Source organism: Lampetra fluviatilis, chromosome 27, assembly GCF_964198595.1.
Source record: "Lampetra fluviatilis chromosome 27, kcLamFluv1.1, whole genome shotgun sequence".
In the NCBI taxonomy this organism is placed as follows: Eukaryota; Metazoa; Chordata; class Hyperoartia; order Petromyzontiformes; family Petromyzontidae; genus Lampetra; species Lampetra fluviatilis.
Genome location: NC_136301.1, coordinates 4,504,915 through 4,524,773, shown reverse-complemented (window position 1 = coordinate 4,524,773; position 19,859 = coordinate 4,504,915). Strand labels below are relative to the sequence as shown.

At 48.7% G+C, this 19,859-nt stretch overlaps 1 protein-coding gene across 1 annotated transcript in view; it reads left to right on the top strand.

Moving 5' to 3' along the window:
- The window catches only part of LOC144942527 (epidermal growth factor receptor kinase substrate 8-like), a 34,225-nt gene that overhangs the window by 6,869 nt on the left and 7,497 nt on the right, over nucleotides 1-19,859 (top strand). The window contains exons 2-14 of the mRNA XM_078869390.1: nucleotides 2,933-3,000; nucleotides 4,584-4,645; nucleotides 6,489-6,650; nucleotides 7,629-7,772; nucleotides 8,168-8,250; nucleotides 9,813-9,940; nucleotides 10,468-10,511; nucleotides 11,116-11,245; nucleotides 12,253-12,341; nucleotides 15,550-15,624; nucleotides 16,063-16,211; nucleotides 16,945-17,215; nucleotides 18,318-18,355. Coding sequence (XP_078725516.1) covers nucleotides 2,933-3,000; nucleotides 4,584-4,645; nucleotides 6,489-6,650; nucleotides 7,629-7,772; nucleotides 8,168-8,250; nucleotides 9,813-9,940; nucleotides 10,468-10,511; nucleotides 11,116-11,245; nucleotides 12,253-12,341; nucleotides 15,550-15,624; nucleotides 16,063-16,211; nucleotides 16,945-17,215; nucleotides 18,318-18,355 — 1,443 coding nt within the window. The remainder of the gene's footprint in view (nucleotides 1-2,932; nucleotides 3,001-4,583; nucleotides 4,646-6,488; nucleotides 6,651-7,628; nucleotides 7,773-8,167; nucleotides 8,251-9,812; nucleotides 9,941-10,467; nucleotides 10,512-11,115; nucleotides 11,246-12,252; nucleotides 12,342-15,549; nucleotides 15,625-16,062; nucleotides 16,212-16,944; nucleotides 17,216-18,317; nucleotides 18,356-19,859) is intronic.

The window sequence follows — 19,859 nt, the reverse complement described above, 5'->3', positions numbered from 1 at the left end:
GGGAAACACTCTATCCCCGTGCAGATACAGTCTGTTCTCCTATAACGCGTGTGGTTTTCAAAACGCGAACTGGATATAACGCTCTGGATGTATTCGGGAACATATATATTTTTAAATCATTTATATTAAGTTCACTTGCTTGCTTGCGCGCTTACGACCGTGCAAATCTTTCGGTCGTTTTTTAACCCACTTCCCATGATCCAATCGAGCTGACATTTTGCACACAGACTCGTTGTGCATGACAATTTATTTTCGTGAAAAAAAATTTCCAAAATTTTCCACTTGTTAGGAAAAAAAAAATTCATATTTAATTTAAAATACCAATGTGATAAAAATGAAACTCTTACTCAAGAAAATCAGAAATGAATAATAAAATAAAACCGATGCCACGCATATAAAGGATTTATAGTGAAAAACTTAGTTTTTACGGGTTAATTTTTTAATGACGCTGATGTGAATTGAATACAACGCGATTGTGTGAACAGAACTTCTGCGCGCGAGTAAGACTGAGTGTTCGTACGGCTGCCTGGGCATAGCATCACACAAGGCGGGATGCTGCTGGATGTTGCTAGACGCTACCCACGCGCCTCAGCCTTTGTTCGGTCTGCGTGCACACCTCACGTGCTATCGCGGACTGTGCTTCATTTGATGTTGTGCGCCGTGTTCTTCAGGAAGGCAACAGCTACCGCGTTTCGATGTAAAGCTTTCGTGACTGCAGGAATTCATCTTCTTGGTTCTTTCGGTAAAGTCACGTAGAAGGAAAATAATAAAATAATCAAAATAAAACATAATAAAATAATTCTCACGACGTTTCGGCCACAACGCAAGCATCCGTCTTCAGGTGGAGAACAGGTCTGTCAAGTAGGAGGAATTGGATCACGCGTAGACTACTTGACAGACCTGTTCTCCACCTGAGGATGGCTGCTTGCGTTGTGGCCGAAACGTCGTGAGAATTATTTTATTATGTTTTATTTTTATTATTTTATTATTTTCCTTCTACGTGACTTTACCGAAAAGAAGAAGCTACCGCGTTATAGGGGAACAGGCCGAAGGACCGATTTTACTTATCCACATTTTGTGTAGCGACTTTCTCCTGGCGATGCGGCGCATGGCATCCCCTTGACATACACGGGAAGGGCGTTTCGCAGCGTTCGTGCGATGATCCGCCGACACTCGCCTACCCAGGGCTGATTGACAGGCCGCGTTGCGTAGCCGCCACGGCCGCCGCGGCTACGGAAGCCAAGCTTCGCAAAGTCCGGACAAGAGCGCGGCCGAGGCGTTGCCAGCACCACGTGGCTTGCCCAGGGGTTGCCGTCGCTTGAACGCACGAGGTCAAGAAGCGGAGCCAATCGGTGCGCAAATGTGGCGATACGCGCCGCCGGTGCAACAAATTGCCACGTCAGGTGAACGCTTGACAAGTCCAGTCTGTCTCCGCTGCGAGCAACCGGTTGCAGTTACACGCAGCCGATCGCTCGGGCGTGGACCTGGCTTAACCGACAATGCTCGGGGGCGTTTGTCCGTGCCCGCGCGCACGCGCGTCAGATCTCGCTAAATTTAGAGGCGCTGCACTTTGCCACAGGGCGCTATTTGCGTGTCTTATCGAGGCAACCTTAGGACCACATTTACGGCCGCCTCCCGGGCTCGTTAAGCCGCACCGCGTTCGTGAAACCAACCGCGTCGTCGCGACCACCTCCTTGGGGGTGGGGGGGGGGGGTCGGTGTAAGGTTCAGTTACTGAATCGGTGACACGGAGCGAGCGGCAGCGCATCGCAGGGGGCTCGCGGTTTCGAAACCGCACGGCCGCCCTGGTTAATGCCCGAGGCTGTGTGAAGAGCTGTCTGCTTCGCGGTGGACATTACATGTCTCCGGACGTCATCGAAACGTTACTCGAAAGGAGTAGGCCGTTGCGTGCTGCCATCATGGATCGAACTTTGTGAATTTAAATAAGTGAATTTAAAAAAATGCCCCTAAACCGGCAATAATTATTTGACAAGCTCGGCTCTGCTGATGCGGTTGCAATGTGGACTTGTGTCGCGTCTAAATGCATTAATGTCTCGGCAGGCTGTACAGAAACAGTGGGCACGTTTACTTTGCGGGCAGAGGCAGTCAGCCATATTCAGAGGAGAAGAGGCAGTTCCTGAGTCCGGACTTGAACTGGGACAGCAGGGATCCAAGCCGCACTGATGACTGGGGGATGGGAGTTGTAGACAGTAGGGGCAGCAGAGCAGAATGAGCGACCCCCCCCCCCCCCCCCACAGAGCGAAAGTTGTCTGGGGGTTTAGACAGAAATCCTCGGTTGATGGATCAGAGAGTGCGTGGAGGGAGGTAGAGTGAGATGAGAGAGGAGAGGTAGGAGAGAGGGCATCCATGCATCTTAAAGACGGTGAGTAGGGTTTTTGTCTTGATTCAGAATTGGATTTGGAGCCTAGTGGGAGGGATTGGAGTACTGAGGAGACCCTGAAGGTCAAAACCAATCAAGATTTTTCGATTTAAAGCTTTCGCGACTGCAGGGATTCATCTTCTTGGTTCTTTCGGTAAAGTCACGTAGAAGGGAAATAATAAAATTATAAAAATAAAACATAATAAAGTAATTCTCACGACGTTTCGGCCACAACGCAAGCAGCCGTCCTCAGGTGAAGAACAGATCTGTCGGAAAGACAGATGCTGTCTGGTGAAGAACAGGTCTGTCGGAAAGACAGCGTCTGAATGAACCAGACGCTGTCTTTCCGACAGCCCTGTTCTTCACCTGAGGACGGCTGCTTGCGTTGTGGCCGAAACGTCGTGGGAATTATTTTATTATGTTTTATATTCATTATTTTATTATTTCCCTTCTACGTGACTTTACCGAAAGAACCAAGAAGATGAACCAATCACGAGTTTACTCGCTTACCTGCCGATATTCTGATCTTGCGTGAAATCTGCTCGTGTCGCAGGGGCTACGGGGCGCCTGGGGGAGGTGGAGGTGCCGCCTATCCCGAGAAGAGCGCCAAGACAATTTACGGTGAGCGAGTTCTTCGACAGAACCAGAGGTCGCAAACGGGTTTTGATTCCTTACCCGTACCCGTACCCGGCCGCACCAGGGTCGCAAATGGGTACCCGTACCCGTACCCGGCCGTGTACGGGTACCCGTTCCCTACCCGTACCCGTACCCTACCCGAAATGAGTGACAAACGGTTACTCACCAGTGACTCAAGGTAGCCGGGTATCGGGTAGGGTACGGGTATCGGGTACCCGGTTGCGACCTCTGGACAGAGCTCAACGACAGAGAGTGTGTGTGTGTGTCCCCTCTCCCCCATCGATCGTCACCCACGGCTCACCCACCGTGAATTCATCCCCGGGTGTAAGTTTGTTTTGGGTACGTCAATTGTGAGGAGGGGTGGTGATTCTACCATATTGGACCAAGGGGCCGTCCATTAATGAAGTCACGCTATTTTGGACGATTTTTGACCCCTCGTCACACGGCGTCACAAAAAGTCAGACCCCCCCCCTCAAATATGACGTCACAAAGCTCTGCCCCCCCCCCCCAAAAAATATAAAACATGCTTCAATTCGCTTTAAACTATTGTCATTGTAGTGCGTATTTAATGTGGCGCTGCACTCTGATGTTGTAGGAGAAACATTTATTAAAAAGTCTATTTAATTAAGTAGAACGTGTTGTCTATATTTATTTAAAGTTGCGCATTTTGATGTGACGTCACATTTCTCACCCCCCCCCCCTCGTCGCACATCGTCACAAGTGTCTGACCCCCCCCCCAGGTGCGTGACGCCATTTATGGACGGCCCCCAAGCTGGCCTGTGTGGGTTGTTAACATCTCGCCTAGTATGCAGCAGGTCGTGGGTTCGATCACGACCCCGACGCCTGATTATTTGGAGTTTGCATCTCTCTCTCCCCGTGGTTGTGTGGATGTCTCCGGGCCCTCCAGTTTCCCCCTCCACATTTAGAATCAAAGCGCGTTTAGACTATTTGGCTGCTATAAATGTCCACGTGGTTAGCCACTTCATTGAGCTACCATTAGTGGCAAGGATCGCTTCTGAAAACGAGCTATGCAGCTCAGTGGGCCTTACCTGGTAAAGTAAAAATTATGTTTAATAGTTTAGTTTGGTGAAGGGAACGCATTTTGTCTCACCACCTCGCCCAGTACCTGACTGAAATGAGGGGGGAGGGGGGGATGTCAGTACAGCAGCTCAGGCCTACAATGCACTCAAGAAAGCAGTACCCTAAGGGTGAAGGAGACCTTCATCCAGCAGTAGAACGCTTTTGGGGTTGCCACCTTTTCCACTGTAGACCAAACCCGAACACATTGCTCGCTCAGCTTTGGCCCGTTATCAAAACAGTGCATTCAACAATACCGGTGCCAATATCTCGATACAAATCGATTACCGCTAGCCGAACGCTGCAGGTGCCCATCCCCGGACTTTCCTGCGTTAAAAAAACAATAATCAATACCAATAATGTGGAGAAACAGCAATGGAGTGCCGCTTAAATTCGCTTCTAACATATCACGAGAATCACGAATGCCTTGATGATGATTATGATGATGATGGTGGTGGTGACGACGACGACGACGATTTCTCGTGTTGCAGAACAAAGGAAGAAACTGGGAAGAGGCACGCTGCAAGGAGAGACGTCACAGTACCACGTGGAGGTGCCCCCCCCCCTCGCTCTGCGCACAACGCCTCGCCATTCTTCACGGGCACAATAAACCACCGCCACCTTTACTCCTGTGGCGACAAATACGTCCATCGCTGCCCAACCGTCGCCTTCGCGAGGAGACGAATTCGCTTTGAAGCTCGTGAATGAGTAACGTGCGGCTGTTTGAAAGGAACGTCATAACGGGGTGGGGTGGGGGGGTGGGCATTAATCCAAGGCCGTAGCCATGGAGTCAACATTGGGGGGGGGACCAAATCTTCCAGGGGGTCTGAGGGTCCCCCCCCCCCCCCCCAGAAAAAAATCTAAATTTGAAAACTAATTTCCTGCCTAAAATATTTATAAAATTCACTAACACACGGGATGGACTTTTTATTTATTTTTTACAATAATGTCTAATAGTGTATTGTATTACATTGCTCTGTTTTTTTCTTTTTTACCTTTTCTTGTTTCATTGTATGTAATGGGAGATAATAGGGATGAATAAAGTACAGCCATAACCACGATCATATGAACATGAATACATTTTAAAGCAATATATTGGGGGGGACATTTTGAGCATATTTGAATATTGGGGGGGATGTGTTCCGCCCAATATATATGATAATTACGGCATTGCATTAATCCCACCCTGCACATTATAAAAATATATATATATTTACACATTTGAGAACTAGCACGTGATGGTGGGAAACGTCATTCTCAGCGGGTTTAAAATCGTGACCGAAAAACTCGATTGAGCCACTTTGTCGAGCACAGACACACACACAAAGACACGATACATACTGCACAGAATAATAACTTTAACTTGTAAGGCGCTGCACAGTGTTGGCTCACTCTCGAAGAGAGATAATTAATTAAACAAGCGGCAAGACAGTCATACGGAAGGGACAAATGACATCAGTCCACATTTTTGCTGTACCGCCTTCTGCTGGCAAGCCGTGGTATGGCTTCTCAGTGCCCAGGGGAAGGGAGTTTCACAACATTTGTGTCATCCACCAACCCTCGGCTGCGTGGCCGACCGCACATTCGCGACAGAGGGAGTTCAGAGGGCCGGTGAGGGGGGGGTTGACGACCGTCTGCCATACCGCTCCGAGATCGATGGATAGGGGAGGGCGGGATACAGATGGGAACTGAAATCAACCACTGAACGGCGTGGATAGTTAATCTGTCCTCGCTTGCCAACAGTGAGGTTCGTTTCTTGATTTGAAGCTTTCGTGACTGCAGGAATCCATACTCTTTGGTTCTTTCGGTAAAGTCACGTAGGTAAAAAAGTCGCCTGGTGACGATCGCTTGCGTTGCGATCGAAACGTCGTGATCTATTATTTTTTTTACCTACGTGATTTTACCGAAAGAACAAAATAGTATCGTGAGGTTCTTCGCTATAATTTCAGAATATACCGCAGCATACCTGGGACGTCTGTGGGGCACACTGGTGTCTCGCGGCACGCCAGGTGGCGAGATGTTAACCACCTCGCCTGGTATACAGGAGGTCGTGGGTTCCATCCCGATCCTGACGCCTGCTGCTGCTGTATATTTGGAGTTTGCGTGTCTCTCCCCGTGGTCGCGTGGATTTTTCTCCGGGTCGTCGGGTTTTTCCCTCCACATTTAGAAACATGCGTTGAGAGTATTTGATTCCACGTGATACGCCACTTTATTGGGCTATCATTTGTGGCCAGATCGCTTCTGAAAAAGAGCTACATAGCTCAGTGGGCATTGCCTGGTAAAATAAGAATCGTTTTTAGTAAAAAAAGAAATATGTACAAATGTGTTAACAAACGCAGTGTTTCACCTTGAGGCTCACTTGCTTGCTGGGGTTGTCCCTTGGTCGTGGTTGTCAGCACCTGGTGACAATCATCCTGGACCCGGATGAAGGCCTGGTCACGGTGAAGGATGCGCTGAAACGCCTCGTCTTTCTCAACACCACGGGGAGGATCTGGGTCCAGGAGATGTATCTGCAGGTGGAGCCCAACAGTATCAGCTTGCTGGACTGTCACACCAAGGTAACCTCAACCACCCAGTTGAGGCTCTCTCCCTTTAGTGGGCTGGCAACACATGAACTGATCTATTATTTTTCTACCTACGTGAATTTACCGAAAGAACCAAAGAATATGGATTCCTGCAGTCACGAAAGCTTCAAATCAAGAATAAACGGAACAATTTTTTTTTATATTTTGCCATGTAAGGTCCACTTAGCTATATCGTTATTTTTCAAAAAGCGACCTGGCCGCAAATGATAGCGCAACGAAGCGGCTTATCACGTGGACATTTATATCAGCCAAATACTTTAAACGCACGTTGATTGTAAATATGGAGGGGAAAACCAGAGGACCCAGAGAAAAATCCACGCAACCACGGGGAGAGAGACACGCAAACGCCAAATATACAGCAGCAGGCATCAGGGTTGGGATCAAACCCACGACCTCCTGCATACCAGGCGAGGTAGTTAACATCTCCCAGCCACCGTGACACCCTACCCTCATCGTGCCACAACGCCGGCCTTAACAGGCTCTCGCTCACAGAATTCACCCCCGTCAGTCTACGGGGCTAACGAGCAGAGGTCGCAAACGGGTTTTGATTCCTTACCCGTACCCGGCCGCACCAGGGTCGCAAACGGGTACCCGTACCCAGCCGTACCTGTACCCTACCCATACCCGGCCGGGTACGGGTAAGGTACGGGTATCGGGTACCTGATTGCGACCTCTGGGATGAAGTCATGTTGCAGGCGCGGGTGGGTTGACTCTAGGAATTTGAATTGTGAGAAGATACAAGACTTTGGGAAATGAGTGACAAACGGTTACTCACCAGTGACTCACGGTCTACCCGTACCCGTACCCGGCCGCACCAGGGTCGCAAATGGGTACCCGTACCCGGCCGGGTACGGGTAGCCGGGTATCGGGTAGGGTACGGGTATCGGGTACCCGGTTGCGACCTCTGCTAACAAGTCGGTGGGGGGGGGGGTGTCGTTTGTGTGTTTCCAGGAGCAGCTAGAGAAGTTCGACATGCTGTGGATCCAGCAGTGCAAGGTGGAGGCTGGGGACGCCAGCATTGGTCGACTGCTGGCGCTCGTCTTGAAAGACCCGCAGGAGGACTTCCCCGACATTTACCTCTTCCAGACGGCAGAGGTAAATCCTGTCGCAGTTAGTTTTTTGCATTGGTTTGTTGTTGTTGTTGTGACTTGCTGACCCGCCCATCGTTGATCGGCAGCGGTGGTGGTGGTTGTGACTGTTGTTGTTGTTGTGGCAGTTGTGTTGTTGATCACGTGTGCTGTGTGGTGGTGGTGGTAGTAGCGAAATATTTTTGTGATTGTTGTTAGGTGCTGGAAGTGTTGTTGCGGTAGTCATGGCGGTTGATGTGTGCTGGCTGTTTTGTGGTGGTCGTGGTGGTGGTAGCGTGGTGGTGTTGTTGTGGTTATCGTGCTTGCTATGGTTTTTGCAATTGTGTTTTGTTGCGGTGGCTTTCGCGTGTGATAGTTGATTCCCGTTGCTCTTAACGCTGTCCGCGTGTCCGCCCTCCAAAGGCCAACATCATCCAGTCGGACATCGAATCCGGAGTTGCAGATGCACGCAGCACAGTCAAGAAGATCAGGCCTGAGACGTTACGGTGAGCACTCGATGACCGGTGACAATACATACACGCTTCAGCAATTTGATGAATCCTTACGACACTGCAGGTTTATTGTACGTTTGTATGTTGAACTACTACTTACTACTTGTGCATGCATACGCACCGTCGGCTTTGCAGCAGACATTAAAGAGTTCCCTCTGGCGTCGTTGGAGCGAGAGTAGACAATGAGTGCCAGTTCTAGATTTGAAGCTTTCGTGACTGCAAGGAATCATATTCTTAGGTTTTTTCGGTAAAGTCACGTAGGTAAAACATCAAAATTAATGAAAATAAAATAAAACAAAAATCACGACGTTTCGGAGGCAACACAAGTCTCCGTCATCAGGTGGGACCGTCACAGCCGAATTAGCTGCATCAAGTGAGGCAATGATTCAAGAAGTAATCCCTTATAAGCAAGTTGAAGGGGGGAGGAGAGGGGGGGGGGGAGCTCATCAGAATGTGGTAGCCAATGAAAAACAATGGACTACGGCTTGGACGAGGTTGCTGCTGTACACGCCAACACAATGGACAGAGAGGGGGGAGGGGAGGTCTGATACACATGATAGACAAAAGAACGAAAATGCCCATGTTTATACCAATGCTGGCTGAACAATGAAGAGAGCACTGCCAAAAAATAACTGGGGATGTTAACACTCGGTAAAGTAAAGTAAAATAGTGCCTGTCAGATAAGATGGTCCAAAAAAGTGTAATTAAGTCTTTTTTGCGTGGTTGATAACATCTTTCCAATGATTACTACGTTTGTACCCATCATCACGGTTGAAATTATGTCTGTGTTTACAAATATACAAACACAGACATAATTTCAACCGTGATGATGGGTACAAACTTAGTAATCATTGGAAAGATGTTATCAACCACGCAAAAAAGACTTAATTACACTTTTTTGGACCATCTTATCTGACAGGCACTATTTTACTTTACTTTACCGAGTGTTAACATCCCCAGTTATTTTTTGGCAGTGCTCTCTTCATTGTTCAGCCAGCATTGGTATAAACATGGGCATTTTCGTTCTTTTGTCTATCATGTGTATCAGACCTCCCCTCCCCCCTCTCTGTCCATTGTGTTGGCGTGTACAGCAGCAACCTCGTCCAAGCCGTAGTCCATTGTTTTTCATTGGCTACCACATTCTGATGAGCTCCCCCCCCCCCTCTCCTCCCCCCTTCAACTTGCTTATAAGGGATTACTTCTTGAATCATTGCCTCACTTGATGCAGCTAATTCGGCTGTGACGGTCCCACCTGATGACGGAGACTTGTGTTGCCTCCGAAACGTCGTGATTTTTGTTTTATTTTATTTTCATTAATTTTGATGTTTTACCTACGTGACTTTACCGAAAAAACCTAAGAAAAATGAGTGCCAGTGTCACGCTCCAAATTTGCCGGAAAAAAAAAAATCACCTGATTGGGCAGAGCTATGAAACTACCGCAGACTGTATCCATCCGTGAAAACAAAATCGCCTTCCTCCGCGACAAGCTAGCTCTGGAACAATGGCACGAATGCCAAAACCGCACCCCAGTCATGTGATCTGATCGGCGTTTCCAGGCTGAACAAGGAGAAGTTGGAGCGGATGGGTATTCGAGAGGACGGCACGGACGTTGGCTCCGCACCGCTGTCCCAGGGCCGATCACGGGGCTCGTACTCACGCCCGCCCATGCCCTTCATGGACCACGGTACCCATCTCTCTCCGCTCACAGCGCGGGCCTCATCCGGGATGACAAAATTCACCGGGGCAGACTTTTTGTAGCATTTCCGAACCTGGAGCGATGAGCACCTTGACTGCCGCTTATTGCAGATGAGCATGGTTCAAGCCCCCCCCCCTTCCCCGGCCACGCCACGCTGGCGAAATGTTAACGACCTTGCCTGGTAGGCAGGAGGTTCATGGGTTTGACCCCGACACCTGATGCCCGTCGTATATTTGGAGTTTGCATGTCTCTCTTTCCCCGTAGTCGCATGGAATTTTTTACCGGGGCCTCCGATTTTCCCTCCACATTTAGAATCAATACGCGTTTCGAGTATTTGGCTGCTATAAATGTCCACGTGGTAAGCCACTTCGTTGAGCTATCATGTAGCTGGTAAAATAAAATAAAAAATGTCATAGTTTATTTGAATTCTTCTTCAACACTAGGACAGGTGACAACTCAAGGAAAACTCCAGACTGATGGCAACGTGTAACATTGAGTGTGTATGCGCTGTGCAGGAATGCAACCACCCCCATCGTCGCAAGACAAGGACTCAAATTTGGTGAGTGAGGCTGCGGTTCTGACGACGACGGCGATGGTGGCGTTTACCATGACAATTCAACTTTGAGGTTCACGCTTCGAGCCCTGTGGGCCACCCTGGTTAATACCGCGGGTGGGTGTATTCGCCATGAATACTGTTGCATGCCTCGCCTTGCTTCACACTGGACGTTGACCGATCCGGTGACGTCATTCGAAAGAGCGCAGCCCACGTTTGCCGGGCGCCGCGGTCCAAATTTGCCAAATTCTAAAAATCACACCGCAAATTACCAACTCGGCAAGGCCCACATAGCAACATCGCCCCCCTACTTAGTAACTATGGCAGACGACCGCCGTCTGAAAAACGCCACCTGAGTGATAACCTTGCGCTATGAGAATGGCACTAAAACCAAAATGTACTCAGGATTTCAACTGCTTTGATGGGATTGCAACATTTTCAGCTTGATTGGCACGTGGCGAACGCCTCTAAAGCAGGACATGACGACGGGATATCGCTAATGATGCCGCCGCTGCTGCTGTTGTTGACGACAAAGACGCTACTGCTACAGGCAACGATGATCATGATGATGTAATTGACGACCACGACGACGATGATGATGTGAGTGCAGAAGTTGATGAACAGCTTGCTCGACGAGATCGAGGCATTTGTCCGGAGGCTGCAAAAAATGCAGGAGGCGCTGAACGAAATGGGTAAAAGGAAGAATAAAAAGTCCAAAGGAAAGAAGAAGAGTTCTGGCGGTGAGTGGACGCGTGCACGCGCGCACGTGTGTGCGTGTGCGCGTGTGTACGTTTGTGCGTGTGTGCGTGTGTACGTGTGTTCGTGTGTACGTGTGTGCGTGTGTGCATGGGGAATGGTGGCGTAGCGATAAGCGTGTTTTGCTACGAACTCGGCGACCCGAGTTGGTTTCCCGCTCCCCTAGGTCGACTCAGGCGCAAATGCCTACGCCGGCGCGTTGTGTAAACATCGCCACTGGGGAGACAAAAGGCGGCAAGGCGTAGCGGCTTTCATAGGTGCTCCTGCTTGCTTGCAGCATTCGTCCCGACAGTCTGTTATAGGCTATATCGGGAGTGTCTTTGTCTTGTGCGCAGGGAGAGATGAAGTCCCACAGCTTGAACAGCATCGTGGTGTAAGGGGTAGCTGACCCTGTGAGGGTTTGCGGAGCCCCAAAAGGTTGGAAGAAGTCGCCAAACCCTTGTAACCGACTGGCTGCTGTGCCACCTCAACTTAAACTAAACTACCTCGGCAGGCATGAATGGAAACTCGCGGTCTGGAACTGGTCGAAGCGTTGGGCAAGGGACATTAAGGGAGGTTGTGATTGTTACTCTTAGTTCTTTCGGTAAAGTCACGTAGGTAAAAAACGAAATTAAAATTAATAAAAATAAAATAATAAAATCACGACGTCTCGGAGGCAACACAAGTCTCCGTCATCAGGTGGGACCGTCACAGCACGATACAGCAAATCTGGCTGTGACGGTCCCACCTGATGACGGAGACTTGTGTTGCCTCCGAAACGTCGTGATTTTATTATTTTATTTTTTATAAATTTTAATTTCATTTTTTACTTACGTGACTTTACCGAAATAACTAAGAGTATGAATCCTTGCAGTCACAAAAGCTTCAAATCTAGAATTAAAGGTTGTGATTGCACGCAGGCTGCTTTGCATGCCAAGCGTGATGCTCGCTAATAGCACCGGTGTGCCTAAATCTGGATTTTTTTTATTGCTGCCTTTGTGTGTGTGCATAGAGGGCGTGCTCACACTACGAGCCAAGCCGCCCTCCATAGAAGATTTAACAGACCACTTTCAGAAATACAAGCTCCTTCTTAACCTTCTGGTGAGACGGGGCAGCATCATGGCTTCATTGCGTCTTCTTGGTTCTTTCGGTAAAGTTACGTAGAAGGGAAATAATAAAATAATAAAAATAAAACATAATAATAGAAGGGAAATAATAAAATAATAAAAACTTTACACACACGTACACAGGCACAAATAATAAAATAATAAAAATAAACATAATAAATTATTATTATGTTTTATTTTTATTATTTTAAAACATAATAAAATATTATTATGTTTTATTTTATTATGTGTGCCTGTGTACGTGTGTGTTTTATTTTTATTATTTTATTATTTCCCTTCTATTATTATGTTTTATTTTTATTATTTTATTATTTCCCTTCTACGTGACTTTACCGAAAGAACCAAGAAGATGAATCCCTGCAGTCACGAAAGCTTTAAATCGAAATTTTATTATGTTTTATTTTTATTATTTTATTATTTCCCTTCTAAGTGACTTTACTGAAAGAACCAAGAAGATGAATCCCTGCAGTCACGAAAGCTTTAAATCGAAATTTTATTATGTTTTATTTTATTATTTTATTATTTCCTTTCTACGTGACTTTACCGAAAGAACCAAGAAGATGAATCCCTGCAGTCACGAAAGCTTGAAATCGAAATTTTATTATGTTTCATTTTTATTATTTTATTATTTCCCTTTTACGTGACTTTACCGAAAGAACCAAGAAGATGAATCCCTGCAGTCACGAAAGCTTTAAATCGAAATTTTATTATGTTTCATTTTTATTATTTTATTATTTCCCTTCTACGTGACTTTACCGAAAGAACCAAGAAGATGAATCCCTGCAGTCACGAAAGCTTGAAATCGAAATTTTATTATGTTTCATTTTTATTATTTTATTATTTCCCTTTTACGTGACTTTACCGAAAGAACCAAGAAGATGAATCCCTGCAGTCACGAAAGCTTTAAATCGAAATTTTATTATGTTTTAATTTTATTATTTTATTATTTCCCTTCTACGTGACTTTACCGAAAGAACCAAGAAGATGAATCCCTGCAGTCACGAAAGCTTTAAATCGAAATTTTATTATGTTTTATTTTTATTATTTTATTATTTCCCTTCTACGTGACTTTACCGAAAGAACCAAGAAGATGAATCCCTGCAGTCACGAAAGCTTTACATCGGCTTACTTGCGGTTGGCTCACACAGCACTGCTTAGCGATCGTGCAACAGGAACGCACACGACGCACCGTCACCGTCATCTGACCAGGCGTTTTACGTATGTACGTTGAACTTCTTTCGCACCGTACGTAGCCAAGCGTGCTAATCGGAGGTGCGAAAGGTGGTGCAACTGCACCAGGGATCCACGGGCTGGAGGGGTGAGGGGGGCGAGCGCTAGGGGGGGTTCGCCATGCTTTCAACGCAACGTCGTTGGCATTTTGTCAGTGAACTCGGGAGGGGCAGCGATGTCAAGTTTCGCGGCCAAAATGGCTCCGATCGGCGGGTGGTGTGTCACGCGACCTGCTCATGCCGTCGTTGGGAGGAGAGGCGCTATCGACACGCGGCGGCGCAAGGAGAGAGAATATTTCAGAATCGGAATCAGAATATTTATTTAAACTGGAGGAATCCGATGAGCTACGAAGCTCTTTTTCACAGATGTCCAGTAGGGGCGGGTCAGAATTTTCGAACAAACAATACATAAATACAATAGGAGTGCAAAGTATAGGAAAGATAAACAAATCACTTTAAAAAAACATACAAATAAAACTGAACTATTTTTTTTTCTTACCAGGTAAAGGCCACTGAGGTATTGACTTATTTTCCAGAAGCGACCTTGCTATCACAAACGATAGCTCAACAAAAGTGGCTTATCACGTAGAAATTTCCAGGAGCTAAATGCAGGGGGCTCCGCTTCATTCACAAGGCCACCATGGCTCTGTCCCCCGTAAACCCCCCGTGCGACCTACTTCAAGTTTAAGTTCAAGTTCATTTATTAGGTATAGCCCTGTGAGCAGAGGTCGCAACCGGGTACCCGATACCCGTACCCTACCCGATACCCGGCTACCCGTACCCGGCTGGGTATGGGTACGGGTACCCGTTTGCGACCCTGGTGCAGCCAGGTACGGGTACGGGTAAGGAATCAAAACCCGTTTGCGACCTCTGCCTGTGAGCCATTCGGCTCTTGAATCGGGTGCAACCACAACAAACATAAAACTAAAACATGAACAAGAAAACATCTTAAAGTGACTATGTGACTAAGTGCAAACAGAAAATCCAAGAAAAGACAGCAAAACATTGCAAAAAAAGCACCGGACACCAACGCTGTGTGCAAAAATCCCAGTGGGATGCAAGTCAAACAACAACAACCACAAGACAACTTAGATTAAGGCCATCAGTCTAACTCCGTACTACAACAAACAAACATGGCCGCCGTTGAGAGAAGAGCGCCTCAGCTCAACAGGCCTTGCCCAAATTAAACTGACCAAGTGACTTGCGAAAGCAGTGCCGGCCCGAGCCTCTTGGGGGCCCTAAGCAGAATTTGATTTGGGGGCCCCCCTCCCACCACGCAGACTCATCTGTGCTAGAAGATTATTGACACAAATGTCACACTATAATGTTATAGCGAATATTATAAACGAATACAGTGAGGTTATGTATTAATAAAAAATAAAAACAACACTTAAAATACTTCACTCTTTTATTAAAAAAAAAAAACGATTCGGGGGCCCCCTGGTGGCCAGGGGGCCCCAAGCAGCCGCTTAGTTCGCTTATGCCTCGGGCCGGCCCTGTGCGAAAGCCTTCACCATCCGTCACCCCGAACCACACCTTTGGCAGATTACCGGCGCGCGCCACCACTTGTGGCACACTGCCCATGGTAAGATGCCATGGTGATGAGATGTTAACTACTTTGCCTGGTATATGGGAGGTTCTGGGTTCGATCCAAATCCTGACGCCGGTATATTTGGAGATTGTATGTTCTCCCCGTGGTTGCGTGGTTTTTTCTCCGGGTCCTCAGGTTTTTCTCTCCACATTTCGAATCAATATGCGTTTAGAGTATTTGTCTGCTATACATTTCCACGTAATAAGCCACTTCGTTGGGCTATCATTTGTGGCCAGGTCGTTCCTGAAAAAACATTTATAACTCAGTGGGCCTTACCTGGTAAAATAAAAATACAAATTTAAGACGCGTGTCCTGGCATCTCACGCCTTGGTTGCTTTTGTTTCGTTGGTTTGATCTTGCAGTCGGATATGAAGCTTCAACTGAAGAATCCTCCCGCCAACGACATGCTCCATCACCTCATGAGGCCGCTGCAAATGGTGAGATCGATGGCGTGTGTGAATGAGTGTAAGCGAGGGCTGAGGCCAGAGTTCTACGTCACGACTTGGCTCATGCTTGGATCTGACTCAAGTGAGCCACGGCTCAAAGCCACGCTTAACCTGAGCCGGCTCAAAACACGGTACCAGCCAGGCTTCAGGATCTCCGTGAACTGAGCCTGAGCCAGGCCACAGCTGAGCCGCTCGTGCGTCTTTATAACCACCTGAGCCGCTCAAGCCTGAGCTGAGCCGGGAATAAGCTGAGAGCCCATGGTGTGAGTGCGCGTGTGTTATTGTGATGGCAGTGGTATTGATGATGATTATGTTGGTGATGATTATAGTTGTGGCGGTGGTGGTAATAGAACTGATGGTGGTGGTGGTGATTATTATAAAGATGGTGACGATGACTGTTAATTATGGTCGATGATGCTGCTGCTGCAGATGGTAGCTATGACTGCAGGGCCAGATGTGGGACGGACAATCTTGTCACCTCCTCTGTCGAAGAGCACGGTGGATTTTATGAAGGCGACCCTCACATCGCAGGAGAAGATGCTTTGGAACTCCCTGGGAGATGCCTGGACTAAGCCAGAGTGAGGCCCTTTATCTTTGTCTGAGTGCACACACACACACAAAGACAAAGATCCCCCGTATAGCCTTCACAGACTTTTGGGGCAAGTGCTGTTTGTGAGCACCAATGAAGGCCGGCACGGCACGGGAGGGGGTGGGTGGCCAACATTACGTCCGGCCGCCATTGTCGTCCCAGTGGCGATTTATACACACCGCACCAGGTACTCATTTAAGGCTGAGTCGACATAGGGGAGGCCCAGGACCGGTTCAGATAATCGTCACTGGTGCTGGTCGTGAGTGGGAATCGAACTCGGGTTGCCAACCATTCCACTACTGCTCCCCCCACACACATGCACACACGTATACATATACACATTGTACACACAATCCGAAATCAGGCCTTGGATATACGTAATTTTGGGCGACCTATTTGAATTGCATTGAACAACAAGTACTGATGGCAAAGGCAATGACGTTACACATCTTTACTCATTTAAGGCTGAGTTCCCCGTGGGGAGGACCGGGATTGGTTCTGCTTTCACCCACGACTGATGTTTGCCGTGGCCACGAATCGCAACTCAGTTGGCCGGGTTCGTCCGCCGTCTCACTTCTCACCTACCCCGTCACGTGGCAATGACACTGACGCACCCAATCCTGAGATCTCTTCAGTTGCCATAGGAATGCCGAATGTCCACGGGAGCCCCGGCTAATCGGCGGGCTAACCCCCGCGTGGTACCGCCCCGTTTTCACGCACAGGTCCGAGTGGCCAAAGGGCTGGAAGTCGAGCCCCTACACCCCCCGACTCAAGGAACCGATCGGGAACCAGCTCGGCTTCCCAGCGCAGCCGGCGCATCACATGCCCCCATCGCCCTCCACGGCGCACCCCCCCACGGCGTATCCGCCACCAGGGCACCCGCAGCCGGCACACCCGCCGCCGGCGCAACCCGCGCCCACGGAGCCGCCGGAGTCGGCGGCAGTGGCGTCGCACGCCGTCGCCCACAAGTCGGGGTCGCTGGATCGCGGGGAGGTGAGTGCGGGAGAGAGACCACGACGACGGAGGCCGGAGGGGGGGAGGTCGTTTTTCCCACTACGCTAACTCGAGCAATGCCAGGGCCCGTGCCAAGCTGGCCCCAGCGTGGGTCAGGTGGCACCAGGTCGTTTTTTCCACTACGCAAACTGGAGCCATGCCGGGGTCTGTACCGAGCTGGCCCCAGCGTGGGTCAGGTGACACCAGGTCGTTTTTTCCACTACACAAACTCGAGCCGTGCCGGGGCCCGTGCTGAGCTGGCCCCAGAGCGGGTCAGGTGGCACCAGGTCGTTTTTTCCACTACGCAAACTGGAGCCATGCCGGGGCCCATGCCAAGCTGGCCCCAGGGCGGGTCAGGTGGCACCAGGTCGTTTTTTCCACTACGCAAACTCGAGCCGTGCCGGGGCCCGTGCCGAGCTGGCCCCAGCGCGGGTCAGGTGGCACCAGGTCGGGTTTGTTACCCGCATCCGCTGTTGCAGGGAGAAAATGTCGGTGCATATACAAATGTGTTGGTGTGGGTGTGCAAGCGTGTATGTGTGTGTATTTTCATAGGTGCTCGCTAAGAACACTTGCCCCAACAGTCTGTTGAGGCGATTTTGGGGATCTTGCTTTGTATTCGTGCGTGTATGGGGAGCGGTGGTGTAGCGGTTAGCGTGCCACGCTACGAACCCGGCGACCAGAGTTCGACTCCTGCTCATGACCGGAATATCTGAACCAGTCCTGGGCCTCCACTGGGTCGACTCAGCTTTAAATAAGTACCTGGTGCGGTGTGTAGACACCAGCACTGGGGAGACAAAGGCGGCCAGGAGTGGTCCTGGCCACATCACTCCCTCGTGTGCCATGCTGGCCTTCATAGGTGCTCACTAACAATACTTGCCCCAACAGTCTGTGCAAGGCTATATGTATACGTATGTTGAAAGAAAAAGCGCACTTAGCCTGGTACAAGTGTCGTGGTGACATCACCGCCACTTAGTGGCGAATGGCGGTTATTGTGTGATTGAAAACTGAGCGCAAACCAATAAAGATGCTGCTGATTATATGTGTCATTAATAATTATAGCTGATAATGATGCTGATGAAGGGTTTGTTTTGTGTTTTTTCAGAGGCTGAACCCAGGCATGGCAGCATCTCCGCCACAACCGTACGTCCAACTCCCCCACCACCAAGGCCTTGTGTCACCTCAGAAGCCAACCTTGAAGTCCAACTTTTTTGATAATTGATCATTGGTTTTTTACCCTTTTATCTGGCAACAAAACTGACACCTTTTTTTGTTTACAAGGAGTCATGTTGCATAGACCACAAGGCACGCCTTTTGGCGTCATCTGGTCCAACACCATGTGAGACTAGGCTCTAAGGAAAGCTGTCTCGGGTGTGGACCAATCAACTTCAAGGACAGTGCATACATTATCAGAGTTATGTTTTTTGTTTGCATTACGACTGCAGGTATTGTGGTCTATGCAACATGACTCCTTGTAAAAAAAAAGGTGTCAGTTTTGATGCCAGATAAAAGGGTAAAAAAACTATTATCATATTTTTCTACTGGCAAATGAGGTTCCAATGGTCCAACTTTTTTGTTACTCATCGCGTTTTTTCTCAATTTCATTCCGACCGTCCTACCAGCGTAATTTCCTGAGACGTGAGCGTCCCGTTCGGAAACCATCGCAGAGAGCAGTGCATCACCCTGTGTTGGAGAACGGCCCCGACAGGACCGTGACAGCGGCCCAGCGGCAGGGCCTTCGCCGCTTGCTGCGGAGGTTCTCAGTCCGAATCCATTGGCAGCCCCAAATAATGATGATTCCAAGAACACAGGATGAGATGTTACTATCCTTTGTGCAAGCACTTCCAAGAGTTCATGAACAGTGAGCCTGGTGAAATTTTGGGAGCGCATCGTCAGTAGTGTACCTTTGGTTCCTAGGGTGTTTCGGCCTTTCATACTATACACCCTCCCCAAAGGCGGCCAGCGACAGGGTGATCAATCCTACGCTTGCGTCCCATTCCCAATTAGTCATAGGAGTTGCCTTGTTGTTGATAGCCAACATCCCATGGGACTATGCATGGCAGGGGCGTCCTCCTCCCTGAGTCAAGCATTGTTGACCGCATACCTCCTGGCCCTCTCACTTCAGGGCCCAGCTGGGGTCTTTCCTCTTCATCCAGAGCCACTGACTGCTGCCTTCTGCCGCCTCCGATACAGCTCTGATTGCCGAACGCTGGCTCTGGCCCTTAATTCCCAGGTCTCTAAGCAGTCTGGTTGTAGATGTTGCCACAAAACCTCTGCAGCCCACCTCCACCGGTCGGACTTCTGTGTTCCAGCCATGATGCCGTGCTTCGGCAGCTACATCGATCATAAAATACGGGCTATCGGCTTCACAGTGGACGTTAAAGATCACGTGACATCACTCGTCGCGGGCCAAATGTGCCAAATGTGAAAAAAAAACACCCTTTTAAAATTACAGTACAGGGACTCCTCTACCTATGAACGAGTTAGGTTCCAGAGGTCTGTTCGTAAGTCGATTTGTTCGTAAGTCCAACTTTACTCCTTTCGATTCCAAACGCGTTGTACGGCGTGTACACTAAACACGGGGAATGGCTTTTAAAGTTGTACAATCTCCTGTAGATGTAGATGCCACCGGTTCTTTACGTTATGC